Here is a 21,063-nt window from a genome sequence, read left to right on the forward strand (position 1 = left end):
ATAACATGGATTGGGATCACATTAAAGGTTACTTATAGTTGACTACTTAACTACTACTTAATTAATGAATTGATCTGGGTGGACTGGCTTTGTTTGGGTCATCGGAGTGTAGCCTTTGGTGGGGAATTGTATCAAAGAGATTGTACGAGTTCAAAGTTGAGTAGTTTCCATGTGTAACCGTGAGACAATATGGACTCTGTCTGGACCAAGTAAGTTCTGGGAACCCTTCTGGGCGCGATCAGCAAATGTAGATTTGCATGTAGGGAAACCGGACTGGGTCTGCCTTTTCTGAGAGGGCTACTACTTCCCAAAAGTCTCATCTTGATCTACCAAGGTACTTCACATGAAGTTTAGTAGCAGGAAGGTGTGATGGGGAATCACGGGTAAAGTACACAAACCTCTGCAGAGTGTATAAACTAATCATGATTAGCCGTGTCCCTGGTTATGGATAACTTTTGAGCAACTCATCTGAGAATTGTCAGTTTGATCTCATCACCTCTTTTAATAAAAGCAATGGGTTGGACCAAAGGGGAGTGTGGAGCTGATATCTGAGGACTGGTGTGTATCAGGGTCTTTGGAGAAAGGCTTGGCGCAACCGTGTGAGGCGGAAGTCCACATACCCAAACTGCTTATATTGGATGGTTACGTGATACGATCTGTCCAGGACTACCTCGTGATACGGTATGTCCAACTATTAGAGTAGACCACTATACAAAGGTAGGAAAAACTATCTTCGCCCAAAAGGAAAATCAGCCACACCACCTTGCACGTTTACTTCTCCCAAGCCAATCCCGAGGAAGCTAGCCAATACATTCAATGTATTGATCCTTGTGGTTGCAACGTATCATGTTGCAGGTTTATCATATCGAAGGAAAGCTATGGAGTATGGTTACGACGCTATACTCAACTCTTGCCTGTGAGTGGATGGGCGACACAAGACTAGATGAAAGCACAAGTGCCCCCTGGGTGATTTTGGTAATTAATGTCAACATATCTTTTGTTGGACTAATAGTTTTATCTAGTATATTTCAGATAATTTCAACAGTGCCATGGTAAGGACAAGAGGATGTGGAACCCCTTCAAAATGCTAAGAACAAGGATTGTCAAAAACTCTAAGACTCTACATTTTTGTTTAAGTGATCCAATATCATATTGAGTCCATAGGAAAGCCAATACTATTAAAAGGGGATGATGTGTTGCTTAATGATCTTGTTGCTCAAGTGCTTAGTGATATTTCTCCAAAATCCTCAACCACTTTCTCCATCCAAATATGTCCAAACCCAATTCCCAACTCGACCCAACCGATATTTCCCATCCGGAGCCACCGTGTTCATCCGGACTTAGCCACTGCCAAAACCCTAACAATTCGGTTCCACCGATATGGATCTCGGTCCCACCGAGATGGCCTTGCCAGCGCTCTGTGACTTGTTGCAATCACTTCGGTCCCACCGAGATGTTGCAGTCAGTCTCACCGAGATGGTTTGACTGATTCTTTGTTTCCTTGTTGCTTCACTTCAGTCCCACCAAGATGATGCGATCGGCGCCACTGAGATGAGGTTTTCCCTAAGCCCTAGCACATCGTTCCCACCGAGTTGTTCCCGTCGGTCCCACCGAGATTCCTAACGCTCATATTTTGCACGGATTGGTGCCACCGAAATGGGTCAAAAGTGTGTAACGGTTGGATTTTGTGTGGAGGCTATATACCTCCACCCCTTCTTCCTCATAGAGGAGAGCCATCAGAACGTGCCTACACTTTCATCATTCATTTTCTGAGAGAGAACCACCTACTCATGTGTTGAGATCAAGAGATTCCATTCCTACCATTTGAACCTTGATTTCTAGTCTTCCTCAAGTTGCTTTCCACTCAAATCCTTTTTCCACCATAGCCAAATCTGTAAGAGAGAGTTGAGTGTTGGGGAGACTATCATTTGAAGCACAAGAGCCAGGAGTTCGTCATCAACACACTGTCTATTACCTTTTGGAGAGTGGTGTCTCCCAGATTGGTTAGGTGTCGCTTGGGTGCCTCCGACATGATGTGGAGTTGAACCAAGAAGTTTGTAAGGGCAAGGAGATCGCCTACTTCGTGAAAATCTACCCGAGTGAGGCAAGTCCTTCGTGGACGATGGCTATGGTGGGATAGACAAGGTTCCTTCTTCGTGGACCCTTGATGGGTGGAGCCCTTCGTGGACTCGCGCAACCGTTACCCTTTGTGGGTTGAAGTCTCCATCAACGTGGATGTACGATAGCACCACCTATCGGAACCATGCCAAAAATTCTCCGCGTCTCGACTGCGTTTGCACACTCCAATCCCATCACTTTACATTCTTGCACTTGCATGCTTTACTCTTTCAGCTGCTCATACTCTTTCTATGCTTGTGTAAAAATGTATTGTGTGCCCATTAACATGTGTTGCACACTCCAATCCCATCCCTTTACATTCTTGCACTTGCATGCTTTACTCTTTTTGTTGCTCATACTCTTTCTATGCTTGTGTAAAATGTATTGTGTGCCCATTAACATTTGCTAAACTCAACCTTAACTTAAAGAAACTGAAAGCTGCCACTTTTACTTGTGAAGGGTCTAATCACCCCCCTCTCTAGACCCCTCTTCTCGATCCTTTCACTAGAATATGATCTCCGCTGCATGATTGTATACTAAGCTAGCCCATGAGCAAAGCAGGTGTGTATTGTAAAGCACTAGATCTATAATGTAATACCATGATATGTGTTGTATTCTTGGTATTTCATCACCGACTGTGTGTCTGAGCTATTGATCCAGGGACTGACACAGTAAGCGCAGTGATTCGGGCCCCTATCAGGGACCAGGTCGTGACAAAAGTCAAATTGGATAGCTCGGTCTGAACATTTGCAGGCTCTTTGAGGGATGGCCTTGGAGATGCCCTTAGGCCCCAAATCCTTATTTTCCTTTTCTTTGCGGGGCTTTTCATTTGATAGAATACCCAAAGATCGGGATCTTGTTGGGGTTTTTATCTGGAGGTGCAAGAATTGAGTATGCTAGCGGATATTTTAGCTATAAGTTTTGTTTGAGAGTTATCTATCAGGATTGAATGACCAAGTTATAGAGCCAGTGACAACGGTAAGAAATGTTACATGCAAAACTGTAACAGTAAATGGCGCAAGGTAGAAGTCAACGAAGGCGAGCCGTCAGATCTTGGTAACCTCGGGTGATCCTAACCGTGCATTAACTGAATCGGTGTCTTTGCTTAACTGAAGAACCTAATACTTGCACAGGTCCGACATATTGTTGACTGCACGTCGCTGCAACAGGAAAATTCGACAGAAAAGGTTGAGAAAAGAAAATGCCACCATTAGGGCATGTACAATGCATAGCCCTACGGTGATACCTCGTATGTCATGTAGGATAGGATATCAGGTAAAGTAGGTTCCAATAGAGAAGCGGGGTCCTCTACAGGAGGCGGGTGCTTGGAGAATAAGTGTGGTCCGGTCTCAAAAGCTAAGAAGGTTGGAGTGAAAAGTAAAGATGCATGTGTACTAGAGTCTTTATTTTCGATTTTTTAATAAAGGCCAACTAGTTGTAGCTTGCATTGGGGAGAAGAAATAAATATAAGTGCCTCAAACTACTTTTTGTCATGGGACATTTGTATCCATATGCCACCATTACTAGCAGAACGCCCGTGCGTTGCTACGGGCTATGCATATATAAATTAATTAAACAAATGATTAAGGTTGTCTGTAAGATCAAAACTCATTTGTTCTCAAAAGTCCGGACGTGTTCGGACATCAAACGAACGCTTAGTAGGCTCTTCAAAATTCAACCGTATGGACAGTCCGGGCTCCCCCAAGTTTAGACCATATATGGGGGAGAAATATGGTTGTTCAGACTACCCCCATGTTATTTCCAACACATGGGCCCAATATAAAAACCCCACCCCACAACATATCGCCTCCTTTTTCTCTCGGACCCTCCCTTTCTCACTCGGTTTCCCGTCGTAGTAGACATTTCTCGCTGGAGCCTCCTTCTTTAAAATCAAATGACACCCACCTCACCTTCGTCATGCGTTGCAACAAAGATGAAAATTTTCATATTTACTGTATAATAAAGTGGATTAAACTAACACATACTATTGACACAAAATAATAAATAACTATAGAGATTAGTCTCAAAGGTCCATTCAACTTCGCAAATGCACACTGACATGGGAGGTAAGTGGCAACCTGAATGTATTCCTACTCACCAATAAGCTCCACCTCCAGCCCAGATACCATTCATTGCTAGAAGGGATAATTGATGTTCTTCTCTTCCTCGTCCTTCCCCACATCTTCTACTCCTAGTCTCTTCGCCAACCCGTTTCGTTGACCCACATCTTCTACTTCTAGTCTCTTCGCCAACCCGTTTCGTTGACGCCAACATCAACGCGTTTGTTAGCGACGTCTCATCTTCTTCTTCTTCCTCCTTCCTCGCCAGTTTTAATTCTCATTCCTACTTATTTTTTTATAATACTCTTTCTTTCTTGTTTCGCTTTATATTTTTGGAACACTCTTTCCATCTCCAACACCATGGACCACTTGGCCGCTTTAGTTTCTTTTTCCTTCTTATTCATGGAGCACTCTCCCTTTCAACTATAGCATGAACCACCTCGCCAATCTAGTGTCGTGTTGTACTCATCCGCGAACGTTTCGGAAACCGTCAACATGTGGACATCCTGCAGAGCATGGTCGTCATCCATCTTGGTGAACGCTAGGTCGTCCATGTCGCAGGCGCATGGTGTCTGTTGTCCATGTTGGCAAGTGGTGCTCGTCCATGTCGCTGAGAGCCTGTTGATTGTCCTTGCCGACGAGCGCTTTTAAAATGATTCAACGTGATAAAACTGCTTGCTTAATTAATTAATTACATAAATAATTAACAACCTATCTAATTCTTTGCACGCCTGATTAACTGCCAACCAAATCGACTAATTACCCACCTAATTGGAGAAAATCTCTACTTCTAATTATCTTTAGGCATAATTAAGTGTCTACCTAAACCATTAATTACATTAATGACTTGGTCTCAAAATTGATTGGGTGCAAAAAATAATTTCTATTTAAATGGACCTAATTAATTGCATACATAATTAACCGTCTAGTTAATTAATTACATTAAGTGATTTTATTTCCAAATTGATTCAACGCTTGATTTCCTTGCATGAATGGCTGCTACGAATGACGACGACTACCAAGTATTGTAGGGCACATTTCCTTAACGAATTTCTTGACGTTTGAATGGACACACTTGATTTGAGAATGTAGTATGTGTGTCTCTGTGTATTAATGACAAGAAATATGATATGACCGTGTCCACGAACACATGTACGTGGTGGTATGACGACATGCCTTCCGTCATGGCCTTCCTTGACGTCGTGATGTACGCCTTGGCATTCTCGAGTATCATGCAAGTGTTAGGCCCGGCTGCGACATCCTCCGTGGTGTCGCGCACGGCGTTCTCTGTAGGGGCGCGCGGATGGTTACGCCCACAAGTAAAAGATATGTTTTTTTGTTGTTTAGAAAACTTGTTATAGTCAATTAATAGCGGAGATAATAATAATGACATAGTGCGCAGGATTAATGATTTGTTATTGAGAAATATCTCATTTTGTTTTGGAAGGTTATCGAGAAAAATATTACGCCTATATTTTAAGAAGGTAATCTTAAATATATGATGCGAGTTCTGAATTCTTAATTACCTATTTATTTACGTGATTGGAATGAACCAGAACCTGCCAAAGTAAGCACGAAACAAGATATCTCCTTTAATAAGATCTGATTTTTTAATGGAAAGGAGAAAAATCAGTTGATGGTGGTGGTGGGAGGTGACGAATAAAAACTGGACGAAAGTAATTCGTATCAAGCTACCAACTCCTTCACTGGAAGTAGACATACATTGCCCTTAGACATACACATATTTGGCAGTACTTCTCAATCTCCAGGTCCAGGATATCTCCATGTGTCAGGGCCGAAAGACGGTGGCCAAGTTACGTACATGTTTTCCCGCCGTCGCGTCACGGCCACAAAACCCAGGAACCAAACCGAGACCGCGTATCAACAAGTTTCAGCGCCAACACGAGCACGCAGAAAAACAACAGCCCAGACCACGGTGTGATCGGCCGAAAAACCACCACAGTACGTTTCCGCGCGCACGAGACGTGGTCGATCCCGGCGCCCTCGCGGATCTCAGCCCACAGCCGCAACGCCGGTCGATCGATGAGTTCCAACAGAGCCGGACCCGGTCGGTCGATCACGAGTTCACAGCTCCTGTTCCGGCGAACCGCGGGTCGGAGTGCTGCTCGGCGCCGCCGGCGAGGTACCTCTCAGCGATGGCGGCGTGGACGGCGGCGCCGGTGGGGAGCACGTCCTCGTCGATCATGAAGTAGGGGGAGTGGCCCGTGTGCACGGACCCCAGCGTCTCGTTGCGCACGCCCACGTAGTAGAACCCGGCGGGGACGGCCTGGGAGTAGAAGGAGAAGTCCTCGGCGCCCATCATCGGCGGCACGTCGCGGTACCCGGCGTCGCCCAGCAGCGCGCGCGCCACCGCCTTGACGTGCGCGTACATGCGCGGGTGGTTCACCGTGGGCGGGTAGAAGCTCTGGTTCTCGAAGAAGTCCACGGAGGCCTCGCAGCCGTGCACCCGCGGCTGCAGCGTCATCACCTCCTCGATCCGCCGCCGCAGCGTGTAGAAGCTCGCGTTCGAGAAGGCCCGGAACGTGCCGCCCAGCACCAACGGCGCCGCCGGGTCGCCGCCGCTGCCGTTGACCATGGCCACCGACACCACCTGCGAGTCCAGCGGGTCGGCCTCCCGGGACACGAGGCTCTGCAGGCTGATGATGGTGGACGAGGCGGCCAGGACCGGGTCGGCGCCGGCGCGGCGGGCGAGTATATGGGCCTTGAAGAAGCCGCAGCCGGCGAGCAGCGGCCCCGTCCGGGACCCGACCACGGACGTCGGGTGCTGGTGCGACACGTGGACGGCGAAGATGGCCTCCACGCCCTCCAGCGCGCCGTCCTCGATCATCCGCTTCGCGCCCGCGCCGGACTCCTCCGCTGGCTGGAACAGGAGCTTCACTGTACCCTGTACACAACCAAGTGCCACGGAGTATAATTAGTTTCTCAGTCAACTTAATCAATTAGCTTCACTGGAACAGAAGCTTCACTGTACCCTGTACATACACATTAGTCGAAGATATAAAATACATTACTGTTAAACTGGACCCTATGTTAACTGCAGGTCCTGGGCGTCACATGTTGACAGAGCAGCAGCAGCTGGTGTAATAAGGACAGGTTTAATGAACACGACGACGCAAACTTGACATGGACATGACCGCATGTGCCCACAGACCTAATACCCTTTGATTGCAGTCACTGCTGAAGTGATGGTAATTGACAATAATTCAGCAAATTTATAATGTTAGAAACTTTATGCTTCCTCTGGATTCCGGGTAATCCGTCGTTGTTTTAGTACAAAGTTATAGTAATATATAATGACCGAGCATTCCGTCGAACACGGGGCATCCGATCCACCTCTGAAAGCAGTGAACCAAACTGAAGGAATGTTGTACCACCAGCATCGCATTACGTTGAGAAAATGCAGTTAATCAAGCCGAACAAATTCTGCCCTTGGCGCAACGGGACAGATGAATGACTGCGAGCATATATCCGCACCAACCCTGGCGACTTTTGCTAGATTAGACGGCGGCGATCACATCTTAAACGCTTACAAATCCTAGTAGTCGCTAATCATTCTTAAATAAATAGATAAAATCGTACTGTAGTAGTCCTAATTGCTAATCAGTAGCGAGGACACACGTGAAGAGGAAGCTCGAGTAAAGCAGAGGGTCTTGGAATGTTTGTCCCGGACGGCTCATTTCCTGACGCTACCATCAACACGATGATGCCGCCGCGACAGCTTTAACACTTTACGCCGCCGCGTGTCTGGCTCACGACGGTCTTATGATATGATTTTCAGCCAAGCATGCACCTTTCCATCTTCTCTCGCAAAGCAAATATAGTGCCTACGCCCAAACCGCACGCATTGCACTGCAGATCACATCAGCACAGCTAGAGCTAGCTCGCAGCCAGTGTAGCAGAGGGACATGTACAGGGTCCCTTGCACGGCAATGGTGGCGTGCGGGCAGACGGGAGGAACGGCTACAACCTACAGACAGCTATAGAGACGATCGTAGCCACTCAAAGGTGAAGTTCAGTGTGCTAGCTAGCAGCCACTGATGAGAATTCAGTTCAGAGAGATTTACCTTGAGGTGGCGCTCGCGGGCCTTGAGGATGCTGGCGGCGCCGAGCAGCATGGCGACGTGCGCGTCGTGGCCGCACGCGTGCATCTTCCCGGGGTTCTTGCTCTTGTGCTCCCACTCCACCGCCTCCTGCAACCACACACACCCAACGGAACCGTGTCAAGCGAAGCAAGTTTGGTTGGCGTCGAACGAGAACAACAGGGGATCCCGGTGAGAGAGAGAGACAAAAGGCGATGAAAAGCAGGAGACAAGTCTCTGGCTTTTTGGCGTGAAAAAAACTGCCCGTTCTGGGCACTCAGAAAGACGGGGGTTTCGCATGGCAACCGGGATCCGCGCGTCCAGGGTCTCACCAACGGCGGGTGCCATTTCGGGCACCGGAACGAGGAGGAAGATTAAAAACAAATTGTCATCTTTCTCTCTGATGATGAAAACATGCACAAGTTTCTGAGACGAACTCGATCGAGACAGTTCGCGCGCGACGTCCTACCGGCGACGTGTTCCTGCAGAGGCCACTCCTTTTTTCTGTTTTGTTGTTTCTCTTTTATCTAAGTGCAATCGTCGACCCAGCAACCACAAGTTAAAAAATATGAGTTAAATGGTGAAGGAAGGCCCAAACTAGAAGAAAACTAGTCGTTTTTGTTTTTGTAGTGGGCAATGATAATGCATTGGTGGTGCATCTATTCTCGCCCCATTAACCAAGTGGCCACAACCTACTGATAAACAGCTTGAACAGCAAACGAACGGAGTAGAAACTGTGTGGAACCTATGGAGTAGCATGCTGGGCTCGATCGTTTGTTATGGGCACTCAGAGGCTGCAAAAGGCGCACGTGCGCGACATAAGAACACGTGTCTGTTCACGCAGCGGTGGCAGCGGCAGACGGCACTTGTTCGTACCTGGATGGGCAGCGCGTCCATGTCGGCCCGGAGCGCGACGACGGGCGGGCGGCCGGTGCCGATGGTGGCGACGAGGCCGGTGCGCGCGAGCGGGTACCGGAAGCCGACGCCCATGCCGTCCAGCTCCTCGCGGACCAGCCGGCTCGTCTCCACCTCCTCGTACGCCAGCTCGGGCCGCTCGTGGATCCGCCGCCGCACCCGCCGCAGCCACGCCGCCATCTCCGGCCGCCCCGCCATCCCCGCGATCTCCTCCTTCCACCCGCGCGACGACCCGCCAACGACGGCGGAGATGTCGACGTCGACGTCGCAGCTGGGGCCGCCCCGCCCGCTGGCGTTGGCGCCCTTGCCCAGCCTCGCCACGGCGCCGAGAACCACGTCGTCCTCCAGGAACGCCGCCGCCGCCGCCACCATGAGCGTCGCCACCAGCAGCAGCAGCAGCAACAAGAGAAGCACGGAGCGCCTGCTGTCCATCAATGGCGATGCCGCTGTGCCGCTAGCTCTGCGTGTGTCCGGGCACGAACAGGGTCGGATGGCTACACCACAACTAGGACACAACTATGCATGATGGGCAACGCACACTGGAGGGGAGGGGAGGGGGGAGGATTAAATTAGGCCACCTGGCAGGGCGGAAAGAAAAAATCTCTCTCCTTTTCCATTCCCATCCAATTCCCCCCGTGCTCGCATCGTATAATGAAGATGAACCGCTCGCTCGCTTTCGTCACATTATTTCTGCCGCGTGGGCCCCGGCCGACAGCGACGCTTCGGTGGCCTCCGACGGCTCCCCCGCTTCTCGCTAGATTGTGTAGGCGCTGCGCTCCATGCATGTTGCTATCAGCATCCGTGTAAAGAAAAAAGGTATTTTTTGCTTTCAGCATCAGCACAACGCTTACCGGCACTATATGCTAATATCAACTTGCTAAACAAGTGATTATGTTAGCATGATAGTGCTTTTCTCTTTTCAGTTTTCTATCGGACTGGCACGCAGACAACAGTACACATGGCATGAGATAAGAATGACCCAAGAAAACATATGGTAGTGCTAGTACACATGCGCTGGGCTGCTAGTCCCGCCGGCGGCATGCCGATCAGTTGGTGTGAACGCTCGCTTTTTTGCTTGCTGAGATTAATCTAATCTCTGCGAGACGGCAACGTTTCCTCTCGGGTCCTTCATTTCTCGGGCTGATTGGTTTTTGTTTGATTCCTACACTATCGATCTGTTGGCTGGAAGCCATGAGGAATTCAATTCGGTGGCAGTAGCAGGTGGGACTGTGGGAGGAGTAGAGCGGTGCAGAAACAGCAAAACCACCAGCTATGCATGGCGCGGCTTTAATCCGGGGTGGGGTGGGCTGGGGTGGCTAGCTCAGTGTGGACGCATGTATTTATTTCGGGGTCATGGATGGATGAACGGACAGCTTTCGTGGTAAGTAGATCTTGGCACCTAGCAGCAATATGGTCCGCTTGGTCTCTACGTTTTGCTTCCGTGTTTGTGTGCTGGTCATTTCCGGCAGTGTTTCAGACGGTTGTACAACGTGACGCTAACTGCAAACTGTTCCCATTATTTGATCTAAATATAATAGTGCACTGATTGAGCCTGTGATCTTTCTTTCCCAATGATTTGCATGTGCATCTATACCACTAATGGCACATTATCACCTTCCCTTTTCATCTTTAATTAATTTGTGCAGCTGATTGTAATCACGTTTTGTTTCAGTGGTCAGGCAAGCTTTCTTCTTCTTCCCATACTATTTGTTTTCTCAACTTTCTTCTGCTCATATTGCGCAGTGCCGCAGGCCAATAATTCCAACCAACGTGGATGATGCCAAGACGCACAGTGCTCACCCCACGAAAAGCACAAGCCAATCCACCTACGTGTCAAAAAAAAAATTCTGAATGATCTCATATCATTGCATAACCAAACAAATGACATCGTACCAAGGAGATATAAAAAACAGGATGACAGTTTCTTCAATAAGATCAAAAAAATACATACCACGCGTTTGGTTCATGAAAGGTAATAATGTATTCGCTTATCAGGATGCACCGCTGTCGGTGTCAAAACCGGCGGATCTCGAGTAGGGGGTCCCGAACTGTGCGTCTAAGGTCGATGGTAACAGGAGACAGGGGACACAATGTTTACCCAGGTTCGGGCCCTCTCTATGGAGGTAATACCCTACTTCCTGCTTGATTGATCTTGATGAATATGAGTATTACAAGAGTTGATCTACCACGAGATCGTAATGGCTAAAACCCTAGAAGTCTAGCCTGTATGACTATCTCTGTATCCGGACTAAACCCCCCGGTTTATATAGACACCGGAGGGGGTTAGGGTTGTACAAAGTCGGCTACAGAGAAAGGAATCTTCATATTTGGCCGCCAAGCTTGCCTTCCACGTCAAGGAGAGTCCCATCCGGACACGGGAGAAAGTCTTCGGTCTTCGTATTTTCACAGCCCATCAGTCCAGCCCATGTCTAACAGGTCGGACGCCCGAGGACCCCTTAGTCCAGGACTCCCTCAGTAGCCCCTGAACCAGGCTTCAATGACGAGGTGTCCGGCGCGCAGATTGTCTTCGACATTGCAAGGCGGGTTCCCCTTTTCGAATACTCCAAGATAGTCTTCGGACGCAACGAACGTGTCCGGATCTGCAACACAAGTACCACACACAACCGCAGAGAGTATAATATTTCACGAGTCCAATCCGCTGACAACTTTTTGTAAGGTGACATCACGTCTGCCCGGTCATTATTTCGAACCATTTTCATCTGTCGTTCCATGTTTCGAGATGCGGTTTTCATTGGCACGTCTTGTCAAAGCAGAGATCGTGTCCCCTTATTGCGGGATTTCTCATCAATACGGGCGTGGGTAATCCAACCGTGCCGTTTGCACAACCCTTAGGAACAGGCGAGTGAGGAGGCGCTTGACATTCACTGCCTTTATAAGGAGATAAGGACTCCCTTCTTTCACCCACGCCTTCTCTCTATCTCTGTCTTCCCATTTTCGAGCTCCAGCACCCAAGTCCTCATCTTTTCCGCCTCAAGAAAGCACTCAACCATGTCCGGATCTGGAGCGCAAGGCAAGTGGATGGCCTCCTCCGTCAAGGAGAAGGACATCACCAAGCTTCGAGAGGCCGGGTACCTGGCGAAGGAAATCGCCCACCGACTTCCGGCCAAGGGGCAAATCGTCCCCACCCCGAAGCCCAACGAGAGGGTGGTGTTCATCCCCCATTTCGTCCGTGGGTTGGGGTTTCCTCTCCACCCATTCGTCCGCAAACTCATGTTCTATTACGGGCTAGATTTCCATGATCTAGCCCCAAACTCCTTCCTCAACATCTCGACATTTATTGTCGTGTGCGAGACCTTCCTCCGCATTCCTCCCCACTTCGGACTATGGCTTAAGATCTTCAACGTGAAGCCGAAGGTGGTGGATGGCCAACACACGGAGTGCGGAGGTGCCATGGTGAGCAAGATGCCCAATGTCACATGGCCCAAAGGTACGTTTGTGGAGACTGTCAAAGAGTGGAAGGAACTGTGGTTCTATATCACAGAGCCCCACGACGCCACCTGGGCCGCGGCTCCCGAATTCAAGTCCGGAGCTCCAATGCGGCTCACCTCCTGGCTAGAGAAGGGTCTGAATTGGTCTTCATCGGACGAGCTGATAGCGCTGCAGATGCGCAGCCAGAGCATGGTGGACAAGGACATTAAGCTCGTCAATATGATCCAGGTGATGCTAGTTCGCCGGATCCTTCCATGCCAGAGCCGGACTTGCCATTTATGGGATTTCAATCCGGCCAAGCGCCAGACCTTGCAACAGTTCTTCGGAACCACGCACGAGGATATCTGGAAGTTGCTCTTCAAGGGCAACAAGATGCCGCCGGAGATAACCGAGGACCGCGGGCACACCCTGGCCCGTCCTGCCAATGCGATAAGTATTTCATGTTTCGAGGCGCACACTTTACTTGCTATTTATTTTTTCAGGTATGGACGGAGAAAGCGGAGCGGATTCTTACGAAGATGCTGGTCCCGACGCCTTACCAAGCGCCGGAGAATAAGGCCAAGAAGAAGGCCAAGGGGGCCAGAGGTGGCCTCCGCCGCAGGGGAGCTTCGGACGTGTCGTCCGAAGACAACAAGACTCACTCCTCTGCCGCCGAAGACGACGACGAGGAGGAGGAAGAAAGCAACTCTCCCCCTGAGGGGGAAGGAAGAAAAGGGCAGCCTCCACTAGTCTGGAGGCATGAGCGTCCAAGAGAGGGAAGGGTTCCCTCGCGGATAACCCCGCGTGGGATGTTGACAGTAGCCTAGAGCCGCGCCCTCGTAACAAGCCCCCGGACGCATCGTAAGTGCTAAAAACCCTAATGCGCCCATAAGTCCGGCCTCTCTACTTCACAGTTTTAATATGTTGAATTATGCAATTACAGTCCGGCCCGCGACAGCTCCCCGCAGTCCTCATCGGGGGATTCGTTGTATTCAAAGGCGATGGCCAGCGAGTCGCCACCGACGGTGCACTCTCCCAAGGCCAAGGGCGACGCTGAGGTGCTGTCCCGAAGGACCTTCCCCGGCCAGGGAGAGGTTCAGGAGGCCGTCAGGGTGGCGCCAGAGGACGGATCCTTGGCCGCCGGACACATGGGGGAGAAAACCCCCATGGAGACTGGCGATGGGGGCCATATCCAATTCGGGCCCCAGCCGGATACCATCCCGGAGACCTACACGGTTCCGGAGTCAAGAGAGCAGCCTCCTCCGAAGGGAGGAGGTGTGCCTATGCCGCCAGTGACCTCTGTCCATCCAGAGGCACCGGATAATCTGCTGAAGCGCTACGAGGCGCTTCCATTGTGGAGGAACACCGTATCCTTATGGGTACGGTGGTTGAGAGGGTTCAATCCGTCAAGAACGGACGGACCGAAGCCTTCACCAGCCTGCTAACAGGCTTTTAGGTAAGCAACGCAAAAGAGAGAGCCATAGTATAAACAGTAGCCCATGAGACACTGTCCAGTGTTCGAAAACAAAAGACGGATAGATGATCAAATAATTTTCGCAGGAAACTAACTAAATATGTCTTATGTGAATAAGCAGGCGTCGTTGCTGGCCGCAACCTCTCATGCTGCTGAGGTCTTCGGATTAAAGCAGAGTCTGGAGCAGGCCGAAGCAGAGCTCGGTCAGGCAAGGAAACATCTAGAGGAGAAGCAAGGTATGTTATGACTTGCTGTATGTTCAGAAAGAATAAATGATGTTTGCTGACAATAGTGCTATGATATTTGTAGGAGCGGCTACTGAGGTTGAAACCCTTAAGAAGGCGCTGGCCGAGGCCGAGGAGAGGGCGGCGAAGGAACAAGCTGCCCTGAAAAAGCATGAGGCCAGGGTTGGGGAGGTCCAGCAGGAGCTCCAGGACGCCTTGAAGAAGTACGAGTCCTTGGAGCGCCATCATGCGGACCAAGAGTCCGAACTCGCAAAGGCCCGCCAAAGCGCACAAGAGGCCTGGGCCGAAGCCCAAGGCGCCCTCCAGGAGATCCAGGAGGCCAAGAAGATCGCGGCGGTTAAGGCTTTTATTATGCAAAGCAAGTATGTGAGGAAGAGGTATCTCTTACTGACCCGGATTTGGAGTTCTCCAGGGGCGTTTGCAGATCTACCGCGCAGCGTTTCTGACGCTGCCGAATTCTTCCGAGACGAAGAGGGGAGCTCAATAGAGAAGCTGTTCTGGTCGCAATACCTTGTGCCAGAACATCCGGTGCCCTTTAGCGATCAGCTAAAACAGCTGGTCGAGCTGCATAGGGTGGCCGAACTGGCCATGAAGGACTTAATAATCCGGCTGTGGCCTGCCAAAGCCATACCCAGCATCTACTTTGGTCTCATGAAGCGGCTAGTCAATGCCTGCCCTCGGCTTGACGCCATCAAGCGGTCGGTATGTATTGAAGGTGCACGGATGGCCTTCGCCCGTGTCAAGATGCAGTGGGCCAAGATGAACGCCGTCATAGTCGCAACTGAGGGACCGCCTGCGGGCAAGGAGCACCGCACGCCGGAGCGATATTTTAGCGATGTCCTGGAGGGATCCCGCATTGTGGCGGAGCAATGTGCGAAGTATGTAATATTTGAATGAATATATTCATATTGTCTCGCCCTGTATTATGAAACAAGTTCGGCTATGTAATATAATGTCTGTTTAATATTTTACCTCCTGTGCGGCCGTGTTTATGAAATTCTGAGAGTTGGCCAGTCGTCGGCTTCAGCCCCCATGTAGGTAGTACGGGGGTGTTCGGGATGTAATCTAAACACTCTTGATCCAATTGTTTGGTCCTTTAAGGAAGTGTTTAGCGCAACGAACCAGGCAATTGGACTATGTGGCTTTATCACCCTCACTTAGCCATAGGAGTTTGACAATGAAAATTTAGGCGCAGCCCCTAGTATCCGAACTAGGGTACTGTAAACACCTGATCGGGTAAGACCCGATCCCTCGCATAATGAGGAAAAAATCGCTAAAGATTTGAAACCTCCAAAGAGCTGACCGGCTCTCGCCGCATCATGACAGTCAGTTTTCGGCTTTCTCTACTGAGGTGCTCATCCAGATAAACCAGGACACAATCGCAGTAGTTCTCCCTTTACTACCCTAGCCGATATAGCGGAACGTAAGGTAGTAAGCACAGGAGCCGGGCAACCCAACTATTGACCAAAGACATGATTCAGAGCCAATGCATATAATGCTAAATTCGGGGTGCCGAACTATTATTATAAAAAGTGTTCGGACTTTGTTGTTGTATTATGGGTCGCAATGAAGCCCCTGGCAGATTGAAGCGTACCAAAGTGTACGTGCGCAACTTTGAGAAGATTATCAAGAAAGGGAAAGAGGAGGTAGTAGGCTAATGCCGCAGAAGTTGGGCCGCCAACTGTTTCCATTATAGTTTGATTAATACGTCAAAGCGTATTTGTATAAGTGGTGCGATAAGCAACCGGGCTATTTCACATGCCACGACCAAGGGAGAGCTGCGTGCGGGTCCTGAAAACAGGTAGGGTGATTGTTAAAGAGACCACCCAGAGGTTCCCTTATACGCCAGTGCTTCTTGCCATCTTGGTGTGTCTATCCTGTTGAGAGGACCGATGATCAGGTGGTCCGAAGAAGCCTGAAAAGAAACCTGAAAAGGATAAAAAAGAAAAATTGAAAGTATGTGTGTGGTCGAGTCGTATTATGGATCACAAGCTAGTTCTGCCTCCGTCTATGCCCATGGTATTTTGAGTGCGTAGTTATGTACGCGTGGTACGAATGCCGCCACTGGGGTGGGATTGGGACGGAGGCCAAATTGCTAGTCGAGCTCCTGACGAGCTGGTCTGTTCTGCAGCAGAGTAGTCCGGACTAGTTTAACAGTGTCCGGGAGCTCGGCCGGCGAATTGAGGTTCTGCTTGAGAAGGCCGCTCTGTACTTCTGCTGCTAATGCAGCGGTGTGCTCCTCGGTACGGAGAGAGCGTTCCGTGTTTTCATTGACTATTATGACGCCGCGTGGTCCGGGCATCTTGAGCTTGAGATAAGCGTAGTGTGGCACTGCGTTGAATCGAGCAAATGCGGTTCGTCCTAGCAGTGCGTGATAGCCACTGCGAAAGGGGATGATTTCGAAGATCAACTCCTCGCTTCGGAAGTTGTCTGGAGATCTGAAGACAACCTCTAGGGTGATTGAGCCCGTACAGCGGGCCTCTACACCTGGTATGACTCCTTTAAAGGTAGTCTTTGTGGGCTTAATTCTTGAGGGATTAATGCCCATTTTGCGCGTTGTATCCTGATAGAGCAGGTTCAGGCTGCTACCACCGTCCATGAGGACTCGCGTGAGGTGGAATCCATCAATGATTGGGTCGAGGACCAGTGCGACTGAACCGCCGTGATGGATACTGGTCGGATGGTCCCTGTGATCAAAAGTGATCGGACGGGAAGACCATGGGTTGAACTTTGGGGCGACTGGCTCCATCGCATAGACGTCCCTGAGCGCACGCTTGCGTTCCCTCTTGGGATATGGTAGCGTATATCATGTTCACCGTTTTAACTTTGGGAGGAAACCTCTTCTGTCCTCCTGTGTTCGGTGGTCGGGACTCATCGTCATCGTCCTCACTTTGCGATCCCTTCTCCTTGTTTTCGGCATTTAACTTGTCGGTCTGTTTAAAAACCCAACAGTCTCTGTTGGTATGATTGGCTGGTTTATCAGGAGTGCCATGGATTTGGCATGGACGATCGAGTATGCGGTCCAGGCTGGATGGGCCCGAGTTGTTCCTATTGTATGGCTTCTTCCGCTGACCGGACTTGGAGCCACTGAATCCGGCGTTGACCACCGTGTCATCGGTATTGTTGCCGTTGTTTCGATGCTTATGTCTGTTGCGTCGGGGCTTGCCGTTGCTGTCCTTGGCTTCGTAGGTGCTAGGTTCGCTTGCATTATTATTGCAACGGGCTAGCCAACTATCTTCGCCCGCATAGAAGCGGGTCATAAGTGCCGTAAGGGCTGCCATGGACTTCGGCTTTTCCTGCCCGAGATGTCGGGCGAGCCATTCGTTGCGGATGCTATGCTTAAAGGCCGCTAGGGCTTCGGCATCCGGACAGTCAACGATCTGGTTCTTTTTATTTAAGAACCTAGTCCAGAATTTCCTGGCTGACTCTCCGGGCTGTTGGACTATATGACTTAAGTCATCTGCATCCGGAGGTCGGACATATGTTCCTTGGAAGTTGTCGAGGAAGGCTTGTTCCAAGTCTTCCCAGCTGCCAATGGAGTTTTCGGACAGACTGTTCAACTAGTACCGAGCTGCTCCTTTGAGTTTTAGCGGGAGGTATTTGATGGCATGGAGATCATCACCACGGGCCATATGGATATGGAGAAGAAAATCCTCAATCCATACCGTGGGTTCGTTGTCCCGTCATATGATTCAATGTTCACGGGTTTAATCCCTTCCGAGAATTCATGGTCCATTACTTCATCAGTGAAGCAAAGGGGGTGTGCGGCGCCTCTGTATCGGGCCACGTCGCGACGTAGCTCGGATGGAGTCCGTCTGCGGTTTTCGACCGGGGCGTGAGTGTGATTGTTGCGTCCGGCTAGATAGCCGTTGTCGCGTGTCGGGGCATGTCCCCGTGATCCATAGATCGATCTGTTCTGACCTGCTCTACTGTCCAAGCCCTGACGCAGGTCGTAGGTATGTCCCCGAGCTGTTTTATCTCTGCCTTTACGGTGAGGTGGGGCGGGCTGGTGTTCGGCTTGAGTTGCCTCTTTGTCCCGACCACATGGTGGTCGGTCAGCCGTATTGCACGATGATGGTACGGGCTCCAGCGCCTCATCATCGAACTGAGGTAGTAATTTACGCTTCGGGTAACTTTTGGCTGGGTGCTTGAGGCCGTATTCCTCGGCTGCCAGGACATCAGTCCATCTATCGTTTAGCAGATATTGATCAGCTTGAAGCTGTTGTTGCTTCTTTTCCAGGCTCTTTGCAGTGGCTATTAGCCGTCGCTTAAAGCGCTCCTGCTCGAGAGGTTCCTCATGCACGATAAAATCTGCGTTGCCGAGGCTCACCTCCTCCTCGCAGAGCGGAAGATAATTACTGTCCTCCGAGTCTTCGTTTATGGCCTGTTCATCAGGGCTAACTTGCCCATCTTCCCGATCGTCCTGTTCGGCAGTTTGTTCGTCGGGATCTTCTATGTCTTCGACACCGTCCGGAGTGTTATCGTCTCCTGTGCCGGTGTTGCTGTCTTTGCTGCGGCGTGATTTAGAGTGGCGCCGCTGACGCCGGGGCTTTGGTTGTATCTTAGGAGGCTCGTCCTCAACTGGATTTTCCTTGTCATCGCCGCTATTATCTTTTGGTGCATCCACCATGTATACGTCATATGAGGAGGTGGCCATCCATCGTCCGGTGAACGGCGGGTTTTGGGCCTCCTCTTCTCCGGCACTTGTATCACCATCTCTTCGCCGAACTAGTGCACCTATACAATTTAACATTGTATTGGGTGTGTTGGGGACACAAGAGACTCTTTGTTATTTGGTTGCAGGGTTGCTTGAGAGAGACCATCTTCATCCTACGCCTCCCACGGATTGATAAACCTTAGGTCATCCACTTGAGGGAAATTTGCTACTGTCCTACAAACCTCTGCACTTGGAGGCCCAACAACGTCTACAAGAAGAAGGTTGTGTAGTAGACATCAGCGGCTCCAACGCCGCTAAGTCTGCGGCTTCCGTGGCGGGGTTGAGCTTCCCGTTCTCGGATGGAGCGATCTGCTCCAGATCTAAGGCCGGAGCAGTTACAGGTGCTATCTCCTGGGTATGGTCCGATGACAGATTTACTTCATGTTCATCGTGGTGGCAGGGAGCGGCTGGCGTGGTCTCGAATCCGTTGAAGATAAAGTCTTCATGGAAATCCGTGACGTAGTTCAAGCTTTCAAATCTGACCTGATGGCCAGGGGCGTAGCTTTCAATCTGCTCCAGATGGCCAAGCAAGTTGGCACATAGTGCGAAGCCGCCGAATACAAAGATCTGTCAGGGAGGAAGACTTCCCCTTGGACAGCATCATTGTCGATGATCGAAGGAGCCATCAAACCTCTTGATGACGACACAGTGGAACTCTCAATGAAAGCACCAATGTCGGTGTCAAAATCGGCGGATCTCGGGTAGGGGGTCCCAAACTGTGCGTCTAAGGTCGATAGTAACAAGAGACATGGGACACAATGTTTACCCAGGTTCGGGCCCTCTGTATGGACGTAATACCCTATTTCCTGCTTGATTGATCTTGATGAATATGATATTACAAGAGTTGATCTACCACGAGATCGTAATGACTAAACCCTAGAAGTCTAGCCTGTATGACTATGGTTATGATTATTCATCCTCTACGGACTAAGCCCCGCGGTTTATATAGACACCGGAGGGGACTAGGGTTGTACAAAGTCGGTTACAGAGAAAGGAATCTTCATATTTGGCCGCCAAGCTTGCCTTCCACGTCAAGGAGAGTCCCATCCGGACACGGGAGAAAGTCTTCGGTCTTCGTATCTTCACAGCCCATCAATCCGGCCCATGTCTAACAGGTCGGACGCCCGAGGACCCCTTAGTCCAGGACTCCCTCAACCGCCTCCACCGGGGGTTTCGGTGATTACGTGGTTTGTCTGGTTCAGCACAGGATTGGTGGAGGGAGTATCGGACCAAGAACAGAGAAGAAGGAACCCGCACTGTTATTCGAAACCAGAGGGGACGTCCGGTTTCGCTCACGTGCATCGTAGTATCCGATTACGGGGAGCGGAAACCAGCCCAGCCCAAAACAAACGCATGTAACAGTTTTGTGAGCCGATGTAATCAGAAGCCGATACATTACCACGAACCAAACGTGTCGACCTCTCAGCCTGGACGATTTGGAAGCACCGGAACGCGTGTATCTTCGACAATGCAAGCTTCTCACACGCTCACATCACACACAAGATCAAGGAGGACACATGCGTGCCAGGACCATGGTGGGCGCCAAAGGACTAGACAAGATTTTGCCTACAACATAATCTCAAGTAACTAGGGATGAGCAACCCTTCTTCTGCTGCTAATCAACCCTCAGTCATGCTTTTCCTTGCATACATGGCCTAGGGTTGCACCCTTGTATTTTCTTTCCCTTATCAATGGAATGGTACGCACCATACATATTCGCGAAAAAGAGAGATGAGGGGGGAAATTTAAGGTATTATGTCAAATCTGGTCTACATAGTGATGAGTATTAAGTGTAAACCCTAAGAGAAAATAACCTGGGGGCTATTGCCCATGTTGGCCGTAACTAAGCTCCACCACTAGTTACACCTTTACATAATTATACATTGTTTTGGAATAACTAGTAAACACATTACACCCCAACTCGAATCTACAACGGCCAATCCCCACTAGACCACATTACTGGAAGGCTTCTAGTGAACTGACATCTTGATCAAACCCTCTACCA

General features: G+C 50.1%; 1 protein-coding gene across 1 annotated transcript; it reads right to left on the reverse strand.

Moving 5' to 3' along the window:
* Window positions 1–5,858: 5,858 nt before the first annotated feature.
* Window positions 5,859–9,818, reverse strand: LOC109752627 (IAA-amino acid hydrolase ILR1-like 6). Its single transcript, XM_020311527.3, has 3 exons — window positions 9,155–9,818; window positions 8,264–8,389; window positions 5,859–7,083 (listed from the first exon to the last, which is right to left on the reverse strand). Exons 1-3 carry the CDS (start codon window positions 9,623–9,625, stop codon window positions 6,256–6,258), a joined length of 1,425 nt encoding a protein of 474 aa, XP_020167116.1. The 5' UTR covers window positions 9,626–9,818; the 3' UTR covers window positions 5,859–6,255.
* Window positions 9,819–21,063: the final 11,245 nt, after the last annotated feature.

This window comes from Aegilops tauschii, chromosome 7 (genome assembly GCF_002575655.3).
Source record: "Aegilops tauschii subsp. strangulata cultivar AL8/78 chromosome 7, Aet v6.0, whole genome shotgun sequence".
In the NCBI taxonomy this organism is placed as follows: domain Eukaryota; kingdom Viridiplantae; phylum Streptophyta; class Magnoliopsida; order Poales; family Poaceae; genus Aegilops; species Aegilops tauschii.